The sequence below is a fragment of the Peromyscus eremicus genome, chromosome X, assembly GCF_949786415.1.
Source record: "Peromyscus eremicus chromosome X, PerEre_H2_v1, whole genome shotgun sequence".
NCBI classification, from domain to species: Eukaryota; Metazoa; Chordata; class Mammalia; order Rodentia; family Cricetidae; genus Peromyscus; species Peromyscus eremicus.
This window is the reverse complement of record NC_081439.1, coordinates 27,878,733-27,900,127: the sequence shown is the minus strand read 5'-3', so window position 1 is coordinate 27,900,127 and position 21,395 is coordinate 27,878,733. Positions and strand designations below refer to the sequence as shown.

At 38.4% G+C, this 21,395-nt stretch overlaps 1 protein-coding gene across 1 annotated transcript in view; it reads left to right on the top strand.

The window, feature by feature from the left end:
- LOC131899737 (uncharacterized) overlaps positions 1-21,395 on the top strand; it is a 41,843-nt gene that overhangs the window by 16,190 nt on the left and 4,258 nt on the right. Inside the window, exons 4-8 of the mRNA XM_059251214.1 lie at positions 10,646-10,750; positions 11,638-11,971; positions 13,429-13,548; positions 18,119-18,244; positions 19,374-19,523. Coding sequence (XP_059107197.1) covers positions 10,646-10,750; positions 11,638-11,971; positions 13,429-13,548; positions 18,119-18,244; positions 19,374-19,523 — 835 coding nt within the window. The remainder of the gene's footprint in view (positions 1-10,645; positions 10,751-11,637; positions 11,972-13,428; positions 13,549-18,118; positions 18,245-19,373; positions 19,524-21,395) is intronic.

Here is a 21,395-nt window from a genome sequence, read left to right as displayed (position 1 = left end):
CCCTTAAATAAGCATGCTTCGGTCTAGAAGAGGGAGAGCCATAAACTAACTCCAGAGCCAGCTTTTCAGTGAAGTGAAGCAGCATAAAACAATAATTTAATAATATGTGTACCTAAAAGATACCTGAATCCCTGTAAAACTCATTCCAGTAAGCTAAGAACAAAGAAGACAGGAATAGAAAAAAGTGAGCCCCTAGCTATAGAGGATGCTGCAGGAGGAAGCTTAGAGATGCTCCAGCCAACATTCACAGTGTGTGTGTGTGTGTGTGTGTGTGTGTGTGTGTGTGTGTGTGTGTGTGTGTGTGTGTGTTGCATGCACACATATGTGTGTGTGTGTTGGGGTGGGGGCAGAGAAAAAAAAACCAAACAGGGCTTGGACCAAAGATAAGAGAAAACTGGAACATTGGGAATAGGGAATCTCTTTCCATTTCTGCAATTGCCCACCGTAGTTGTAAAAGTCCTGAATAATATTGAGACTCTTGAATGCCATTAGGTGGCCGTTTGGATTGGTTATCTAAGGGATATTGAGACCATATTTGATTGCAAAAGTGAATAAATTAGGGGCCCTTTAGGTTGGGTGCCAGGTGGAGAGGCTGGAAGTTTTCTAAGAGATATCTCAAGGGAGAATGAGAAGATATGGATGTCACCATTCCCATGGGTGAGGGGTGTGTAGGAAAAAGGGTCACAGCAGCCTGTAGTCAAGGGCATTTCCAGGACTCAGGTTAGACCAAATAGAAGCAATCAGCACCTGGTACCAGGGCTTTCATGGATGGGGCCCAGAGGCTTGCTTAAAGGCAATGAAAAACTGAGCTTAGGCCGGGCGGTGGTGGCGCACGCCTTTAATCCCAGCACTCGGGAGGCAGAGCCAGGCGGATCTCTGTGAGTTCAAGGCCAGTCTGGGCTACCAAGTGCGTTCCAGGAGAGGCGCAAAGCTACACAGAGAAACCCTGTCTCGAAAAACCAAAAAAAAAAAAAAAAAAAAAAAAGAATAAAAAAAAAATCTTGAAAAAAAAAAACTGAGCTTAGGAATAAGGTCTTATCCACAGGAAAGGAACAGGAACATGATCTCACACTATCATAAAAGCCACAAGGTCATAGAGAAGCTGTGGAATTACAGGCAGCTTTGAGGGAGAGGCAGAAAAGGGGAGTGGAAAGGATCTTAATAGCCTAGTTGGGCCTAAGGAAGCTGCAGGATTGTGGCTCCAAGGGTGAGGGTGATGGGTTGGTGAAGAGGGTCTACCATAACCTTAAAGACCATGGCTGGAGGTATCTCTGTCTGAAGGGGAAACTTAGAGAATTATTGCTGATGGATGGGATGCCAGAGTTGACTAGAGATGAGGGATAAGGTCCTGGTGCAATTCAGACCCTGTATGTGGGGGGAGCACAGGCACCTGGAGAGCCCATCCAAGTCACATTATCAATTTAAGGGTTTTTCTGGCACTTGAGTATCTTGGCAGGAACCAAGGAATACCAAAAAGTCATACCACACAACAATCTCACACAAAAGATTTATTGGGGAGAACATGATGATAGTGGCTTCTGAACAGGAAGAAAGACAGCAGAGGGCTGGGGGAAAGGGGAGGGATTTTATAGGGTTTTGGAGAATATGCAGTGAGCTAGTGGAAAAGTACAACTTGGCTGGTTGTTGTCCTGCTCTCCCCGCTCCCTGATATTGCTGAGTCACATGGGGGTTTATTTCTAAGCCAGGGGCTCCTGGTCAAGCCAGGGACAGGGTTTTTCCCTTGGCCTTGGTCTCAGACTTGGGGTTAAGTCAGGGGCAGAATGTTATTTCCCTTATCTCTGGTCTACAGTTACAAAAACCAGCTAAGGCCATGTGGCCAGTTGCAGAAACAAGGATTATAATTGATATGAAAGTTTCTGTCATATTTTGTTAAGAATGTGTTTGTACAGGTCTTTGTTTTCTTTCCTTGATTTCTTTATCATGTAATATAACATTAAGTAACAAAGTAACAGTGGTTGTCTTATTTAAGTTTGAGATACTAAAAGAATGTCCCTCAAGGAAAACTATCACCTATTCTAAAATTTATAATGTGTTTATGGTTCTGTGTCAAGTTGACAAGAGGTGAATTTGTGATAGCTGTTCTTGGTTGTCAACTTGGCTGCATTTAGAATTAAATAAAACCCAAGTGGCTGGGTACATCTGTGAGGGATTTTTTTCTTAACCAAATCATTTGCAATGGAAAGACCATTTTTTATTCTGGATCTCTTGAGTTGAGAAGATACACCTGTAATCCAGATCTTTTGATGTGGGAACATCCACCTTTTATCTGGGCCATACCTGCTGGCAGCCTATATAAAGGACATGGAAGAAGGAAGCTTGTTCTCTCTTTCCCTGCTTGCTCTCGCTTTTTTTGGCAAGTCCATTCCTTTACTGGCATTAGAGCCTACTTCTTTGGGATTCTGTTGCATACTAAAGACCAGCTGAGACATCCAGTCTCATGGTTTGAACAACTGCTGGGTTCTTGGGCTGTCTGTTGGTAGGCAGCCATTGTTGAAATGGCTTGACCACAGCCTGTAAGCCATTCTAATAAATCATATATATATATATATATATATATATATATATATATATATATATATATTCATTCTATAAATTCTGTTCCTCTAATACAGATGACAACATTTTATTTGAAGGGACTCACCTATTGTGGGGTGTTCCCCTCTGGGCCTCAGATTAGGCACAAACACCTACTTCCAAGCACAAAGAGATCCTTTATTAAGCAAGGCAAAGAGACAAGGTGGTTGAATCTGAATCTGGCAGAAACAGCAGCAAATAGCTTTGCAAGTGTTGATTTTAAGAGAGAAAAAGAGAGGTCTGTGTTAGAATGAGCTAGCATGGGTTGGTAAATTTTGATTGGGTGTTTTAATTAGGGTAGGCAAATGGGATATTTGATTGCTGGGCCTTGATGTTTTGATAGTTGGTCCTTGGAGATCAGCCTCGGGAATGAGTCAGTTATAACAATGTGGCCAAATAAGGGAATAGACCTTGGTGGCTTGCTTTAGGAATGTAATCTAATGGTTTAGCAAGGGAGAGGGAAGAGAGATGGGCAAGACCTGCTGGTGCCATGTTTGCCATGCTTGGACCTGCTAGAGCCCTTCAATATTTATATTTCCTTTCATAGAAATGATTCTAGGTTACTGGAAGACTAGTTTTTGTGCTCTGAAGTACTGAAAGTGTTATATTGAATGGGAATGATGACTTAAGGGAGGTTGGATTAATAAGAATATAGTTCTACTAGTACATGCTTTACTATAATTACATTTTTTTTGGCTATTGATTAAGTATATAATGCAAGGCTAACTCAAGTAATTTAATCATGTATTTTAGAACAAATGTTTTTCTAACTGCTTAATGTATTTGTATTAATATTATCTTTAAAGTCCATAATTTAGCTTTTGAATAGTTATTATAGTTCAGTTATTATAATAGTTTCTTGTTTATTTAGTTATTTACATCCTGTTTTATTCCAAAGAAGGATTGTTTCCTGTCTTGTCCACAGAGTGTCACTGTTGGATTATTTGAAGATCAAGAGCCCTGTAACATTTTATTCTTTGCTTATGGCTAGAAATATTTCCTTTCATAGCAGAAATGATTTTAGGTTGCTGGAAGACTAGCCTTTGTGCACTGAAGTACAGAAAGTGTTATGCTCAATAGGAATTGTTACATAAGGGCAGTTGAATTAATAGTATTACCAGTACATGCTTTCATGTTTTTATATGTTCAATGAGAGGTCTTTTGATACAATCAAGAGACATTTGGGACTTCTTCAAACAAAATAGATATCCTGAACTTTCCTATTAATTTCTACCTTTATATCTCTTTTTGGTTTATAAATAAATTCTCCCTAGATGTTATTTACCTCTCTAATTGGCAGCATGAATCTGGGAGAGCAGTGCCTGAAAATAAGGTAGACTATATGCAATAACCAACTTTATTCAGAACATCAGGCAATTTATACTCTGAGGGTTAAAGAACAGTCACCTGAGTAAAGTATACAATTACAAGGGCAAGCCACATGTGGCAAAACCATGTTTTTCCACAGAGGCCTATGAACAAATAATAATGGCTAGTTGAAATGAAGAATCTAAAGTGGCCGGGCGGTGGTGGTGCACGCCTTTAATCCCAGCACTCGGGAGGCAGAGGCAGGTGGATCTCTGTGAATTCGAGGCCAGCCTGGTCTACAAAGTGAGTTCCAGGAAAGGCACAAAACTACACAGAGAAACCCTGTCTCGAAAAACCAAAAAAAAAAAAAAAAAAAAAAAAAGAATCTAAAGTGAATTCACTCCTATCCTCTATGCCTGGGAGGGGCATGAAAGCACATTCCAAGAACAATTCCATGTTTTTTAAAAAACTGAGGTTACAAGACTATTGTTTTCTTAGAGTTTTCTCACAAGCACTCAGTTCCCCTCGCATGGCTCTGTTTTTGGACTGTGTTGCTATAGATAAGAATACAAATAGAGTACCTGTTTGTGAAGAAGAAAGTATTATTAACTGATACTCTTCAAAACTTGAATCTTTACATTGTTAAGCACTTTCACACTTACTGAGGAGCCAGTTCAGGTTTTTTTTTTTTTTTTTTTTTTTTTCCCCGAGACAGGGTTTCTCTGTGTAGCTTTGCGCCTTTCCTGGAACTCACTTTGGAGACCAGGCTGGCCTCGAACTCACAGAGATCCGCCTGCCTTTGCCTCCCAAGTGCTGGGATTAAAGGCGTGCGCCGCCGCCGCCGCCGCCGCCGCCGCCACCGCCGCCGCCGCCGCCGCCGCCGCCGCCACCACCCGGCTTCAGGTTTTTTTTTCAGTGTTGGAGATGGATTCCCTGGGTTTTGTTCATGCTAAGTAAGCTCTCTATCAGTGAGCCACAGCCTCAGGGTCAGATTATTTTTCAATTTTTGTCTACTGTGAACTTACTTTAGACTCATACCCAAGGAAATACTTCTCTATCCTGAATTTGTGTTCTTCTTTTGGGATAGTGAACTATGAACCATTTTGTTTTCCTCTTGTTTGAAATTCAGATTTTTTTTTTGCAGTGTTGGGGATCATACCTGCATGGCAGATGAGTGGTCCACTGCTGAGCTATGGCTCTGTTGCTCAATTCACAGCAGTTTTGATCCTAGTTTTATTGGGTTTTCTAATTTTGAAATAGTTTTAGGCTTTTGATAGAGTAATAAAATACTACAGAGTTCTCCATGTAGGCACCTCATTCAGCTTCCCTGATATTAATTATACTGTAATCAAAACTAGGAAATCAACATTGAGTCAGAAATATTACTTAAACTATAGTTCTTACTTGAATTATGCCATTTTTCTAAATCTCACATTTATTTTTTCTGTAAACAGGATCAATCCAGTATCTCACATTTAATAGTTTCCTATTTTTTAAATTTTATAATTTGAGAACTTCATTTATGTGTGCATTGCATTTATATCATTTCTACCTCCCCAACTCTTCTTGTGAATCACTATTTCTTCTTGCGAACACATCCCCTTTCAAATTCATGACCTCTTCCTCTGTAATTATTATCATTAAATGCATGTGTGTGTGTGTGTGCACACACACAGAGGATTTAATTGTCTCCATTGTCTCTTTGGATCTGTCACAGTTCCTCATTCTCTCCATGTTATTGTGACCTTCACACTTGATGACAGCTAGTCAGTTACTTTATAAAATGTTTCTCATTTTTTGTGTGTTTAATATCCGCTTTTGAATACATTGAGATTATTCATTGTTGGCAAGAATATTGCACAAGTGATGTTATCTTCTTGTTGAGCCATCTCACAGGGTAGGTGTTGTCTGTATATCTTTTTAATGGTGATGTTAACATCAATCACTTGATTTGCAAAGTATCTTCCATTTTTTCCTTTTGTGAGTTGTAAATACACAGCCTTTTCTGTGGTTCTTTTAACATCCTGCTTCTCCCAAACCCACTGAATTGAGTTATTATCTAACAATAGATTTTTAACTGTGGCCATCATTTCTGAGATATTTGCCTAATGGTGATTCTCTATTCCTTCATTTTTTCCATGTTTATTATAATTACTTGATTAGAATTTGTTAGGAAGAATCATCATTTATTTCTCACTCATTTAATTTTATTTAGTCATATAAAAATAGACTCATGAACATTTACTGTATTACAAATTATGAGCTAATATTACTACTACCTATTTAAATACATATACATATATGTGTATATATCAGTATATCAAAACAGACTCAATACTTACTTTATTATGTTTTACAATTCAATATTAGCATCACTCATGTTATCGATCTGATTTTCCAGTTTGGGTAATCTTGAACTTATTCCCTTTGGCTCCTAAAGCCTTCTTGCTCTGTCTTCATTTTTCTTGAGCATTTTCTTCTTTTCTGGCATCAAAAGATGTCTTATGTTCATCAGCATTTTCCCTGCTCCTGCCTAGGAATTCAACTTCTGAAGGAATCCTTCTGTCTTGGAGAATAGATATCCAGATCTGGATTCTAGGTGCATTCATTGTTAATTCTAGGGTCAGTAATTTTAGGCCCTCTCAGGTGATAAATAAGCCATGCAATACACATGGAAAAACTATCTTGGGCAAGCTAGGCAAGTGTTTTACCACCAAACCACACCCCTAATCCTGTGTTTATTTATATTAAAATATATTCATAGTAATTGATACTCATGAGTCACTTTCCCCAATTTAAGTCCTTATACAGCTTCTTTATTTTCTGCCTTTATATTAATTAGTGCTTTTTCTATTTCATTCCCATATGAAGGTGGGTTTTGTCTTACTTTATCTTTGTTTTATAGTACTAGATTTATGAAATCCTTTAGAATGTAGGTCAAAGTAAAAACTATTAAAATGGGTAGTTTTTTGAAAATATTTTTCCTAGTGCTTAATTTAGCTCCTAGTGATATTGATATTAAGCACTGGCTACTTGCTTTTATAATCTCTATAGAGGAACAAAAAATGAAACATTCTTCAAGATCTCTATAATTTTGTGAGGTATTGAGAGTTCTTTTTTTTTTTTTTTTTTTTTTTTTGGTTTTTTGAGACAGGGTTTTTCTGTGTAGTTTTGGTGCCTGTCCTGGAACTCACTCTGTAGACCAGGCTGGCCTCGAACTCACAGAGATCTTCCTGGCTCTGCCTCCTGAGGGCTGGGATTAAAGGTGTGTGCCACCACTGCCCAGCTGAGAGTTCTGTCTTTTAAATGTATTTTTTTGTGAGGTATCAAAGTTCTGTCTTTTAAATGTATTTTTTTCTAAAATATTGAGCAGGTTTTATTACATTTAGTGACATTGTACCATTAAACTTTTCTCTTGTTCTGTAATTATCATCCCACTATAATGTACACTTTGAAATTCTGGTTAGAATATTATCTCAACATGAAAATTTTGAACTGTAAATATGGATATTATAAGTTATAAAAACAACAACTTGTAATTAACTGGGCCTGATAGTGCAGGCCTGTAAATCTCAGCTACTCAAGAAGCTGAGGCAGAGGGATCTTAAGTTCAAAGTCGGCCTTGACAACTTAGTGAGACTCTATCTCAGAATAAAAAGTGAAGAAAGGACCGGGGATATAGCTCAGGGGTAGAATGCTTACCTAACACATTTCAAGCCCTGGGTTCCAGCTTCATTACTAATTTAAAACAAAATAAGAAGAAAAAGTCCATAATTAATTAAATGCAATTAAAACTCATATAAATTCTTTGATGTTTAATTTTTCCTGTGTAGTCTTCTATGACAATTGGCTGATTTGGATGCAGTTTTATTATGAGCTTAACTGCATATAAAGTTATGCATATAAGTTATTACAACTGAAACAATTTTTTGTGAGGAATTTATCTTAATGTCATTTTGAGGGGATATTAGAAAAACTAATTTTTTTAGTGGATATTAGAAAAACTAACTTTTTTAGTAGATACCAATAGAAATACATAACTATTAAGGCTTTTGTGAACTGCATACCCTAGAGCAGTGGTTCTCAACCTGTGGCTCATGCCTGTTTGGGGGTTAAGTGACCCTTTCATGGGGTCACATGGCAGATATTCTGCATATTAGGATATTTACATTACGATTCATAACAGCAGCAAAATTACAGTTATGAAGTAGCAATGAAAATAATTTTATGGTTGGGGGTCACCACAACTTGACGAACTGTATTAAAGGGACACAGCAGTGGGAAGGTTGAGATCTACTGCCCTAGAGACAATGGAGATATATATATATATATATATATATATATATATATATATATATATATATATATATGGTGGTTCTTATCCCATAAGAGTTCTTGAATAGAATGTGCTAACACAGTTTGAAAAGGAAAAGTTTGTCTGGAAGTGATGGTGCAGGCATATAATCCTAGCTACTGGGGAGACCTAAGGCAGGAAGGTCACATGGCTAAGGCTAGCCTGGGCAATTTAATGAGACCTTGTCTCAAAAAAAAAAGCGGAAAAAAAGAGCTAGGGATACAGTTCAGTATCAGAGCCTTTACCTGGCATGTATGATGTTCTAGATTCAATCAGCAGTAAAAATGTAAATAAAATAAATAATAACAAATTTAAAAGTTTGAGATCTATTAGGGCTGTAGAGCCTACAGTGTCTAGACATTAGTTCCCTGCTGTCTGTGGTATAGTGTTGGCCAGGGTCCCAACAACTAGGCAAACTGGGTAAAATGTGATGTCAGGGCTAAAAATGCTCAGGTTCCCAAGTTGTGTTCTGAAGAACTGTCCCTGGAAGCACTGCTATTTCTGATATTACTGGCTCCTGGCTTTCACTGAACTCTACTGGTGCACCCCTAGGCTATGCTGCTTGCAGTCCTTGGTTCTCCTCTGTCTTTTCTCCAGTTTCTTCTAGCAACTTTTCCTTGCCAGGCATCTTGTGTATGTCTCTGGGCCTGATATGGGTGGGAGGCAGAGTCCAGAGGAGTAGCCCATTTGGGCAGGGCTGTCTTCTTCCTGGTGAATATTCCACAGCCCCAGGCAGCTTCCACAGCCAGCAAACCTGCCAGAGCCTAGCTTGCTTTGGACCATTCCGGATCATGAAGAGTGAAATCTTCCCTTGCTCAGGGCTCGTGCCCTTGCTGGTTTCTACATCTTCCTTGCTTTCTGTGTTGGGAGACTTACTTGCATCGATCACAGCCCTCACCTCCCAATCATATATGTAGTTCCCGTTGCTCTTTCTCCTCTGCAGCTTCAAAAAACCATTCTTCTTGTCTGCCTTTTCCCTCTTAGTGGCTCTCACCCTTGCACTCCCTTCAGAACACAGTTCCTTAGACAGCATTTATTATACTGGCTGTGAAACGCTGAACTTCCTTTTCTCACTGTGTATTTTTTGAGCATGCTGATCCTTCTGCCCTGGATGATCCACTTATCTTCACCTATAGCTTCCGCCTTCCCCCCAAGACAGGGTTTCTATGTGTAGTTTTGGTGCCTGTCCTGGATCTCGCGCTGTAGACCAGGCTGGCTTCAAACTCACAGAGATCCGCCTGCCTCTGTCTTCCAAGTGCTGGGATTAAAGGTGTGCGTCACCACCGCCCGGTCACCTATAGCTTTTTACCTTACCTTTAAATGTTCTACTCAGACTCCACTTCTGAAAAGACTCAGCTGAGAGTCTGGATTCTGTCTGCCCTTCTGGGCAAGTTGGCCCCCCCTCCTTACCTGTGACATGGTGTGCAGAGGTGATAACACTAATGGAGTATTGAGCACTGTTGAACCAATCATCTTGTAACACTGCTATTTTAGTATTAAGATAGTGCTACAGCAATGTTTGTACTTAAGAGGTATTTTCATCCTGATTCTGAACATGAGGAAACTGAAGCACAGAGGAGTTGAGTGACCTTCCCAACATCACGCACCTAACAAGATCTAGTACTGGAGCCAGTCATGTTCCCCTAGAGCTGTGATGTTTACCTCAGTGCCACAGCCCTGGCTTTCTCTCACTTGAGCATGTTTCTGGAGCCACACAAGGACTGTCACAACCCAGCCTTCTGGTTCCACTCAGGATCTCCATTCAGTAGGTGTGGGGTGGAGCCCTGGATTGTGAATTTCTCTAAGTTACCACCTTCCTTGATGGGAAGTAGCTGCAGCATGTATGTGTGCATAGGAGGCTGTCAGGGGCTGTGAAGTGCTCACCTTCTGTCACTGAGGTTTCTTCCAAGTACGTGTGCATAGGTCAGATAGTGTAGAGGCAGGTTGAGAGTCCATGTCTCAGCCAAGTGGTTGGTGTCGCACCCAGGCCTCACCAAGGAAATGGGGCGTTCCTGACTGCTTGAGAACTTCCACTGTGCCTGGCACTCAAAAGTCAGCTTCATAGATTTTCTCTTTTTTTAAATTAATTACTTCATTTTTAAATTTTTTACTATTCATTTTATTTTATGTGTTTTACTTACATGTATGTATTGCACCACATACATGCATGGTGCCTGCAGAGGTCAGAGGGGGAACAGATCTCCTGGAACTGGAATTAGGCATGGTCATAAACCACAGTGTGGGTGATGGGAATTGAACCCAGGTCCTCGGCTAAAGAAACAAGTGCTCTTAACAGCTGAACCATCTCTCCAGCCCCATGCTTCATACATTTTCACATGTTACTTTTCTTTTAAAATGATAACTTAACAATTTTCTTATTTATAATAGCATTTAGAAGAACTTCTTGAAAGGACAAACAGGCAGATTACCAATATTTATGACACTGTTTCAAGAATGCAAGAAGTTTGTGAGATGTCACAGACAGAGAGATGTGTAAGTATTATCAGAACATCCTTCCAATTTTGCTAAACTTCTAGTACCTAAAGATATGGAGCTGGTAACCATGAAGTTAGCAAGGTTGATCTACACTTGTTTCAGCAGCAGATGGTTGACTAAAATTCTGTTGGTAAAATGCTTAAGTGTAGGCTTGCTAAATTACCACAACAAGTACTTTTATGTTACTAAATGACCATGCATAAAACTCACCTACAATGTACTGGGGTGGGGGACAGTATTTTCTTTTAAAAGTAGAAAGTAGTGTGGTGATAGATATAGATGTCCATGCTTTGATCAGCTTTTAAAAATATTTTAAAAGTATTTATGTTTGTGTGTGTGTGTGTGTGTGCATGGTTCCTGCAGAGGCCAGAATGGTGCACCAGATCCCATGGGGTGTAAGTCACCAGCAGATATGAGCTTCTTGGTATGGGTGTCAGAAACCGAACTTGGATCTTCTGGAAGAACAATATACTAAGCCATTTCTGATTAGCATTTTAATTCTTGTTTTTATTCACAGTTGATTTATACTGGGTTAGTGTCATTTTAGATGTAATGTGTATTCACACAAGATTATCTTGACTTTGGGTCTGGTTTATTTCCCTGCATGATTTTTTTTTTTAATTTGCAAGTTCTTTATAATAAAATTTTAATTACAAAAAGAATGCTTGACAGCCAGGTTTGGTTAAGTATGCCTATAATTCCAGTACCCAAGAGGCCTGGGCAGGAGGGCTATCATTTGTAGGCTAGCTTGAATGATATGACAACCTATTTCAAGAAACAAACCAGTAACAAAAAGAAAAGTTTCGATTGGCTGATCTCATAGTGGAACTGAAGTCCAGGAACTGAGGGAAGCTTAACTCATTTTGTTCTCTTTTCTTGGGTAGGAAACTTGTGGTGACTCCTTAAATGAGACAGAACAGGCAACCCAGAACCAGGACAACCCTGAGGGAACAGTTCCTCAGCCAGTGGCAGAGGCCGAGCCTGAAGAGCTAGTTTCCGACCTTGACATAGTGCCCATCGATGAAGGTGCTCAAAGAATCGACAATGCCATCATCTCGTCTGAGCAGCCTGCTGTGGAAGCACCTCTGGCTTTGCTGCAACCAGTAGACCCCATTCTGGCCAATGCCCCGAATGGGATGATTTACCCAGTTGTCGTGGGAGTTGAGAATATCAGCGCCAATGCTGTCCCACCATTTGTCTACATCCCTCCCTATTTGGGTGAGTTTATAAAGACACACAAATAGCATTCTTTATATTTTAAAACTCCTTCACACAAATTAGTATTAGTTTTTTTTTAATTGAAAGATTTATGTTGAGACCTTTCCAGATTCATATAGAGTGGTAAGAAATAAGGCAGAAATAGAATCCTCCTCAAAGGTAACATGTTATGAAAGCTATGGTTGTCATTTGTGCCTGTGAGTTTAGTTCTGTGTAGTTTATCACAGGAGAAAGTTGATGTGTCTCCCACAGTCAAGATACAGAATGTTCTATCACAAGGTTCATTTCTATCTCACATGATTGTATTGCCACAAATACACACCCAAATCCATCCCTTTTTGGTTGTCCTTCCATTCCACATGTAACCTTTTAATATAAGCTTCCCCTGCCCCCACTACAATACAATTCCCTGGAGACTCATCCAACTCGTTATGTGTATCAACAGTTTCATCCTTTTTTACTGCTGAACACTCTATTCCATGGTATAGATATGCCGTGACTTAACCATTCGTCTGTTAAAGGAAATTTTGTGGGGTTTTATTCCCCCTTGTTTTTTTACTGTTAGGATTAAGACTACTATGAGCATTTATGTATAGATTTTTGTATAAATTTGAATTTTTATTTTCCTAATACAAATTCTCAAGAGTCTGATTACTAATACGAATTGCATGTTTAGTTTTTTAAAAATAAAATGTTTCATTGAGATGTAACTGATGTCTCAGTCTATTTCTGATGGTAACACAAGATATCATAGACTAGTTGATTTGTAAAAAGTAGAAATTAGTTTTCTTACTGTTCTGGAGGTTGGGAAGTTCAAAATAAAGGTGCCATTTTCTGGTGAAGGCTGCTTCCTCTAAAGGAGAGAAAGGCCATCTCCTCACATGGCTACAGGTTATAAAGGCAAGCTCCAAAACCGCTGCACTAAGCCTCTTTTACAAGGAACTTGATGCTATTTATGAGAGAGGAATTCTCACAGCTTGGTAACCTCTTCTCAAAGTTCTCTTATCTCAATACTAACAAGTTGTCAATGCTGAATTCTGAATGAGACAACATATCACATAGTAATTGATATGTAAAATCAACCCATAGTAATTGATATGTAAAATCCTACACATGTTGAATGTATACAGCTTGACAAATTTGGCCATATGCATGTTCACTTTTGTGAGAAACTGCATGACTGCTTTTCAGGGTGGCTAGACTATTTTATATTCCTGCTAGCATTTTGTACCTGTTGTTTCTATTGTTTTATCCTTCTGGATGATTCAAAATTCCTTCTTTCATCACATCCTTTAGTATTGAAGATTTCCTTTTAATGTTTCCTATGGGTAAGTCTGTGGGGGACAAATTCTTCTACATTTCCTTTTTGTGTGAATGTCTTAATTCCTCCTCCTTTCCTAGAGGAAATAATGTATATATGAAAGATCTTATATGACAATAGTTAATTTTTTTAACAGAAATGCCAGAAATTGCAGAAGCCAGTGTTGGAAACCACACCCTGACAATGAACAATCCAACTTTTGAGGAAAATCACGAAGAGGAAGACACTTTCAATCCACCTGTCTTTCACAACTTCAGTGAGTTTGCAATGATATTCATTACAAATAGCACTCAATAATCCAAACTTACCTCAGTGTAAGATAGTGTCGACTTTTTTTAATGTTTGAGAATTTTGTGTATGCACGTGATGTTTTGGTTATACCTCTCCCTCTCCTCCCCTCCAACTCCTTCCTTACCCCTCCCCCATTTTTCATTCCCAACTTCATGTACTCTTTTTTTTAATGCACTGAGTCCACTTAGTGTTAACAGTATTGCATGAATAGATGACTATCTACTAGAGCCTAGGCAGTCTATAAGGGCTCTCATTGTTAAATAAGATTGACTCTCCTTTTCTCTATAGCTATCAATTGCCAATAGCTCCTCAGCTGAGGGTGGGATCTATTTTTATGTATTCATTATTTTATTTTTGAGATTACAACATTTCCTTCCCCTTTCCTTCCTTCAAACCCTACCATATACACCTCCCACTCTCCTTTAAATTCATGTCCTTTTTAAACGCATTGTTATTGTATACATATATGCATAAACATACATATTCCTAAATGCAACCTGTTCAGTCTGTATAATGCTACCTGTATGTATGTTTTCAGGGCTGACTGGCACTGGACAAACAATTGGTGTGCTCTTCCCAGGGGAAGGCCACCTCTACCATTCCCAGCTTTCCTCAATTGCCTATAGCTCTTTGTGTAGGGTTGAGGCCTCGTGGGCTTTTATCTGTTCAATTTGGCATGTCCAGTGCTGCCATCCTTGTTCAGCTCACATTTGGACAAGTCATGTTGGTGAGAATTTCTGGCTATAGTTTCCATGTCACTAGGAAAAGAATCTCACAACAAATTTCCTGATCCTCTGGCTCTTACAATCTTTGGGTAAGACTTCTTGAGCCCCTCCATCATCCATTCTCATTATACCTGTTCAATGAAACTTCTCACTTGAAATTATTTCAGATTCACACACCTTTGTAAGAAGCATTTCAGAGAGAATTTTATGATTTAACGTCTTTAACATTATAATAAGTATATAAAATAACAATAAATAATATATAATATAATATAATATAATATAATATAATATAGCTAAGATTTTGAAATTGGTTCAATTTATACATCTTATTGTGATCTGCTTCATTTTTTGTATTAATATTAATGGCCAACTTTATCACATTATAAGATTGTTTTGTAGTGCTGGGGATGGAACCAAAGTCCTTGTGCTTATTAGGGAAGTGTTCTACCATGATAACACATTTTTAAATTATTTATTAAAAATTTAAATATATGTATGTGTATGTATGCATGCAGTGTATGTGAGTGCCTGCAAGGCAAAAAGAAGGCATCAGAACTCCTGGAACTAGACTTCAAGTAAGTTGTGAGCCGCCCAATGTGGGTTCTGGGAAATGAACTCTGATCCTCTGGAAGAACTGTAAGAAATATTAACCACTGAGTCATTTTTCCAGCCCCACTCTTGTTTTTGATTTTGAGACAGGTTGTCACTATGTTGTAGCCCTAGCTAGCCTGAAATTTGCTCTGGAGACCAGGATGGCATTGGACTCAAAGAGATCCAACTGCTTCTGCTTTGTGAGTTCTGGGAATAAAGGAATGTGCCACCAGGCCTGGCCTGACTATCTGTGCCTTCCCCTCTGCCATTGTCTTTCATTTTTGATTACTCTTACAAAGTTCATGCCACATTGGGCATATCTTGCAGACAGGTCATTATTATAACTCACAGGGTTCATAGCTGGATGAGATTGCTAGATAATAATGGCGAAGCTTCTGCTGGAGTATCAGCTTGAATTCTTTGTGTATTTTCTCTACCATTATATGGTAATTCTGACTAAATTTTACATATGTAGATATTTGTCCTATGGTTTCTGTTGCTGGAATGAGACACCATGGCCACAGCAACTTTTACAAGGGAAAACATTTAACTGGGGATGATATACAGATTCAGATGTTTATTCCATTATTGTTATGGCAGAAAGTATGGTGGAACACAGGCAAAAATGGTGCTGGAGAGGTAACTGAGAGTTCTACATCTGGATCAGCAGGCAGCAGGAAGAGAGACAGACACTGAGCCTGGCTTGAACATCTGAGACCTCAAAGCCCACCTCTAGTGACACACTTCCTCCAACAAAGCCACACCTACTCCAAAAAGGCCACACTTCCTAATAGTGCCACTCCCTGTGGGCCAATGGGGGCCATTTTCTTTTTTCTTTTTTCTTTTTTTTTTTGGTTTTTTTTTGAGACAGGGTTTCTCTGTGTAGCTTTGCGCCTTTCCTGGAACTTGCTTGGAGACCAGGCTGGCCTCGAACTCACAGAGATCCGCCTGCCTCTGCCTCCCAAGTGCTGGGATTAAAGGCGTGCGCCACCACCGCCTGGCCAATGGGGGCCATTTTCATTCAAACCACCATAGTTTTTAAGGAAGCTTCTACAGTAGTAGGTTTCTATATGGCTTTTCAAAAGGCCTTTATCATTAGTTATGCCTTTATGTATTCTATCCTTTACCCTCCATTCTATCCCCAACCCCCTTTAATCTTCTTGTTCTAATATCCCCATTATTCATTTATAACACTATATTCTATATCCCCTCCCTGGATGTTTCTCCTTTCCTTCTGGTCCCTTACTAGCTACCTAACCATTATGAACATTCTAAGAGAAACACACATATTTAAGCATAAAAGCTAACATCCACATACAAGAGAAAACAAAAATGTTTGTCTTTCTGGGTATTGGTTGCCTTGCTTAACATGATTATTTGTAGCTTCATCCAATTACCTGCAAATTTCATGATTTCATTTTTCCTAACAGATGGATAAAATCCTATTATGTAAATGTATCGTATTTTCATTATCTATTCATCTGTTGAAGGGCATCTAGATTGTTTCTAACTTCTGACTGTTATGACTAGAGCAGCAATGAACATGGTCGCACAACTATCTCCGTAGTAAGTTGTAGAGTTCTGTGGGTATATGCCCAAGAGTGGAAGTGCTGAATCATGTGGTAGATCTATTTTCAGCTTTTTGAGAATTCTTCACACTGCTTTCTTCTCTCTCTCTCTCTCTCTCTCTCTCTCTCTCTCTCTCTCTCTCTCTCTCTCTCTCTCTCTCTCTCTTGGTTTTTCGAGACAGGGTTTCTCTGTATAGCTTTGTGCCTTTCCCAGAACTCACTTTGTAGCCCAGCCTGGCCTTGAACTCACAGAGATCTACCTGGCTCTGCCTCTCAAGTGCCAGGATTAAAGGCGTGCGCCACCACCGCCCAGCCCTTTCTATAGTGGCTATCAAGTTTGCACCCACACCATCAGTGAAAATGTGTCCCCCTTTCCCCATATCCTCACCAGCATGTACTGTTAGTTGTTTTATTAATGTAGGCCCAAACTCAGGGAGGTGAAACTCAAAGTGGTTTTAATTTGCATTTCCCTGATAGCTAATGATATTGAACACTTTATTTAAAGTGTTTATCAGCCATTTGTGTTTCATCCTTTGAGAACTTTCTGCCTAGTTCTTTTAAAATTGGATTATTTATTTTCTTGATGTCCAGTTATCTTTAGATCTTTGTATATTCTAGATACTAACCATCTTCATGTCTAGGTTTATTAGAAACCACCACTCTTCCATCTCTTCTGCTCTATACATTTTTCATTCCCAGCACTTACATATGAATGATCCATTTTCTCCACCTTTGTATTTAGGATCTTTCTGTTATTATTTTATCCTTCCCAACGATCCACAGTTTCTTCTTTCTGTTAGAATAATTTCTTTTTTGCCTTTACTTAAGGGTCTTTTAGTTTTCTTCTTGGGAAAGTATCTTTATTTCCTTTATAATATTTAAGGATCTTTTTTTAAATAGAATTTGCAGTTTACACTTTATTTTTCGTCAGCATCCTTACAGCTTTATATTTTGAGATAATTTAAAATCTGCATGTTAGTGGGAAGAAATTATAGAGACTACATTTAAGCTGTACTCATTTTCCTCAGTGATAATGTGTTGCAGAAATATACTTCAATTTAATCAAATGCTATGTAACTTTTGGGGTGAAATTTTTTATGAAACATAATTTGCTTGCAATTAATACCTTTTTTCGCATATTTCAGTAGTTTCTTCAGTGTCAATAGTACTCCGTGGCATGGACGTACAACTTTTTCTCTTCACGCACTGAACAATGTTGAAGATGTTTCCAGTTTTTTACTGTTAGAAGTAAAGTGCTATGAGTGTTTACATATACATTTTATAAGTCTACATGAAATTCTGAGTCATAAGTTGTCACGTGCTTCATTTAAGAAATCACTGAAAAATTTTCCCAAAGAGCTATACCATTTTATCTCCTCACTAGTACTTGTGAGTGACACAATTTCTCTACATGTATATTTTTCTGTTTTCATTTTTCCTTTTTTGTGATTCTCAAAGTTTCATTCTCTTCATCATGTACTTTCTAGATGATTTTCTTTTAGCCTTTTAAAAAGGATAAGTCTTTTAAGGATGAGTAATTTTAGTCTTAGTCAATGTGAGAATGTATTTATTTCCTGTACATTACTTAAGGATACTTTTGCTATGCATGAATTCATAATTGGGAGTCTTGAAAATGTTTTTCTTATAGATACTCCAGTAACACCAGAAGCAGCCTTGGAAGAGAACCCTGAGACAGTGAATTACCCACCCGCAATGGGAAATAGCAGTGTCCAGCAAAATTCATCATCATCTTCTAGGCCCCTGTCTGATTCCGGTGAGCTGCAGATGATACACTTTATAGAAAGCATTCTTCAATTCAATCCATAAACATCTCAACATCCTTAATGCAAACCACTTGTAGTTCATTTTTAAAATTAAACTTTTCATTTTAAAATAATTATAGATTCTTATTATTTGTAAGAAATAAGATTAACTTAATCCCCTTTATACTTTATCATTTTCTCAAACAATATATAAGAAAACTAAGATTAAATAATACTACCAGGATATTCACATTGATCTGGTACCCAGATATAATAGAGAAGTCCACAATTATCTTGTAGTTGTTTGTGTGCTTATATTGATTTCCATACAGATTTATTATATGAGTAGGTTTTATTGCCATCACTGTAATCAAGATACATAATAACTCCATCACCATTGGCTGCCTCTTTTGTTTTTTGTTACCCTACCTACCTCACTGAAGTCATGCTTTTCTTCCCAACTGCCTGTTCCCTACCATCTGGTTAATACTGGTTTCTGGAATTTTGTCACTTTAATAGCATTATATAAAGAAAATCTTATGGTATGTAGATTTTGTTCCCATCAGCACAGTTCCCTGTCGACTTATACCATTTATAGGTATTTCATATTCTGTCTCATGTCCTCCCCCACTATGTTGTTTTTAACCATTTACCCATTGAAAGATATACTTTTTCCATCCAATTTTTGGAATTAGGAGTAAACCTCCATGAACATTTGTGCACTGGTTTTGTGTAAATATAAGTTTTATTTCTTTTTCGTAAATTCCAAGAGTGCAATTTTCTGGGTCTCATGGTAATATATAATGACAATGATATTACCATCAGAAACCACCAACCAGTTTTCCAGAGCCATAGTGCCATTTTATATCGCCAAATTTAAGGATGAAACAGTTTCTCCACATTTATGTTCCTAACCTTTCCATTGTTCTCCTCCCCAACTCCTTTCTGATTCTCTTAACTTCCCTTCTTACAGCATATCCTTTAGTTTGCAGGTCTTTTTTTGGCTCTTTATATGGGTGAGTATGCTAGGGGAAGATTTATTCAGTTTTCCTTTGTCATGAGAAAACTTTATTTCACCCCCCTCCAGAAAGGTAGTTTTTCATTATATAGAACTCATGGTTGGGAATCCTTTATTTTCAGAGATTGAAGAAGTTGTACTGGTAGAAATGCCAAGAAAAACTGAAGTCATCGTGAATGACAATAAGGAGACAGTATATTATCCTGCTTTATTAGGAAATATTGTTCCTCCGGATGCTGAAACTATAGCTGCCTCCCTATCTTCCGAGTCAGGTGAGTTTGGAAGAATACACACACAAGACAGGAAGTGCTTTTATTTTCGCACACATATGTATGCAGTATGCATGCACTCTATGTTTGCATTTGTGGATATATGTGGACGTGTGTGTGTGTGTATGTGTGTGTGTGTGTGTGTGCGCGCACGCGCGCGTGTGCACGTGTACAGGTGCATGTCTATCCGTATATGTGTCTGTGGAGATCAGAAGTTGTTGGGTGTCTTCTGTGATTGTATTCCGTTGTATTTACTGAGGCAGATATTTTCCTCTAGCTGGTCAGCTTGTCCTGGTGACCCCCTGTCTGTGACCCATAAATGCTGATCTGAGTTTTGGGACCACAGGTAGGCTTCTATACCTACATGGCTTTTTTGTGGGTTCTGGGGAATCAGAACTCCAGTCTTCATGCTTTTGTGACAAGCTTTTTATCCATTGAGCCATCTTTCTTGCCTCAGATAACATTTTTTTTTTTGAGACAGGGTTTCTCTGTGTAGCTTTGTGCCTTTCCTGGAACTCACTCTGTAGCCCAGGCAGCCTCGAACTCACAGAGATCTGCCTGGCTCTGCCTCCTGAGTGCTGGGATTAAAGACAGGTGCCACCACCACCCGGCAACACTTTTTAAATCAAGATGCATTAACATTCTTTTAATTTTAATTTTAATTTTTTGTGTTTTGGTATTTTTCCTGCATGCATGTCTGTGTACCACTTTAATGCCTGGTGTTTGCAAAGGCCAGAGAGGGTCAAATTCCCTGGAACTGGAGTTACAGAAGGTTGGGAGCCACCAATTAGCATTTTTTTTTTACAAAAATTATTTATCTGTTTATTTGTTTGTTTATATGTATATGAGTGTTTTGCCCATATATATATATGTTTACTATGTGCATGTCTGGTGCCCAAGGAGCTCAGAAGAGTACATTGGATCCTCTGGACCTGGAATTATGGATAGTTATGTGCTAACCTGTGGGCTCTGGGAATCAAACCTGGGACCTCTAAAGAGGAGTAAGTGGTTTTAACTTCTGAGCCATCATTCCAGCCCTCTGCATTAATGTTCTTAATATTTTTAAAAGATTTATTCATTTTTGTTTTTTGTACATGGATGTTTTGCCTGTATGTATGTCTGTACACTATTTATAGGCAGTGCTCATGGAGGCCAGAAGAAGGTGTTGAATCCTTTGGAACTAGAGATAAGGATGACTGTGAACCATTATATGTGTGCTGAAACTGAACCTGGGACTTATATGAGAATAACAAAAGCTGTTAACTGCTGAATCATCTATCTGGCCCCAACATTCTTAGTACTAATTGTCAGTGACAGCTTTTGTTTTCCTTTGTTTTATACAAGATTGCATATAGCCCAGGCTGACCTGGACTTGTTATGTAGCCCAGGATAGTCTTATAGCCCTCTTGAACGCCTTCTGAGTACTGAGATGATAGGCATGTGCTACCATACCTGTGGCAAGTAAAAGCTTTTTAAAAATAGTCTTTTCCTACCATGCTTTGTACCTATTATATTTTTTAAACTACATTTTATTGTTATTATTTTGTTTATTGTATGTAAGGGAGGAAGAGTTTGTGGAGCTACATGCACATCATGGTGAATACATGGAGGTGAGATGATGACATTTGGGAGTAAGTTTTTTTTTTTCCAAATTAAATTTTTCATGGTAATGCATTGCAGAATCACATGTAGTTTTGAGATATAATATAAGGAGTTCTTGTATAATGTTCATTTTCCCCCATAGTAACATTTTTACAAAAATATAGTGAGTTATCACAACCAAGATTGTATATCCTGGTTGGTATAATCCACAAATTTTATTGTGATGCCCCAGTTTTGTTTGCATTTATTTGTGTGTGCAAATATGTGTCAAGC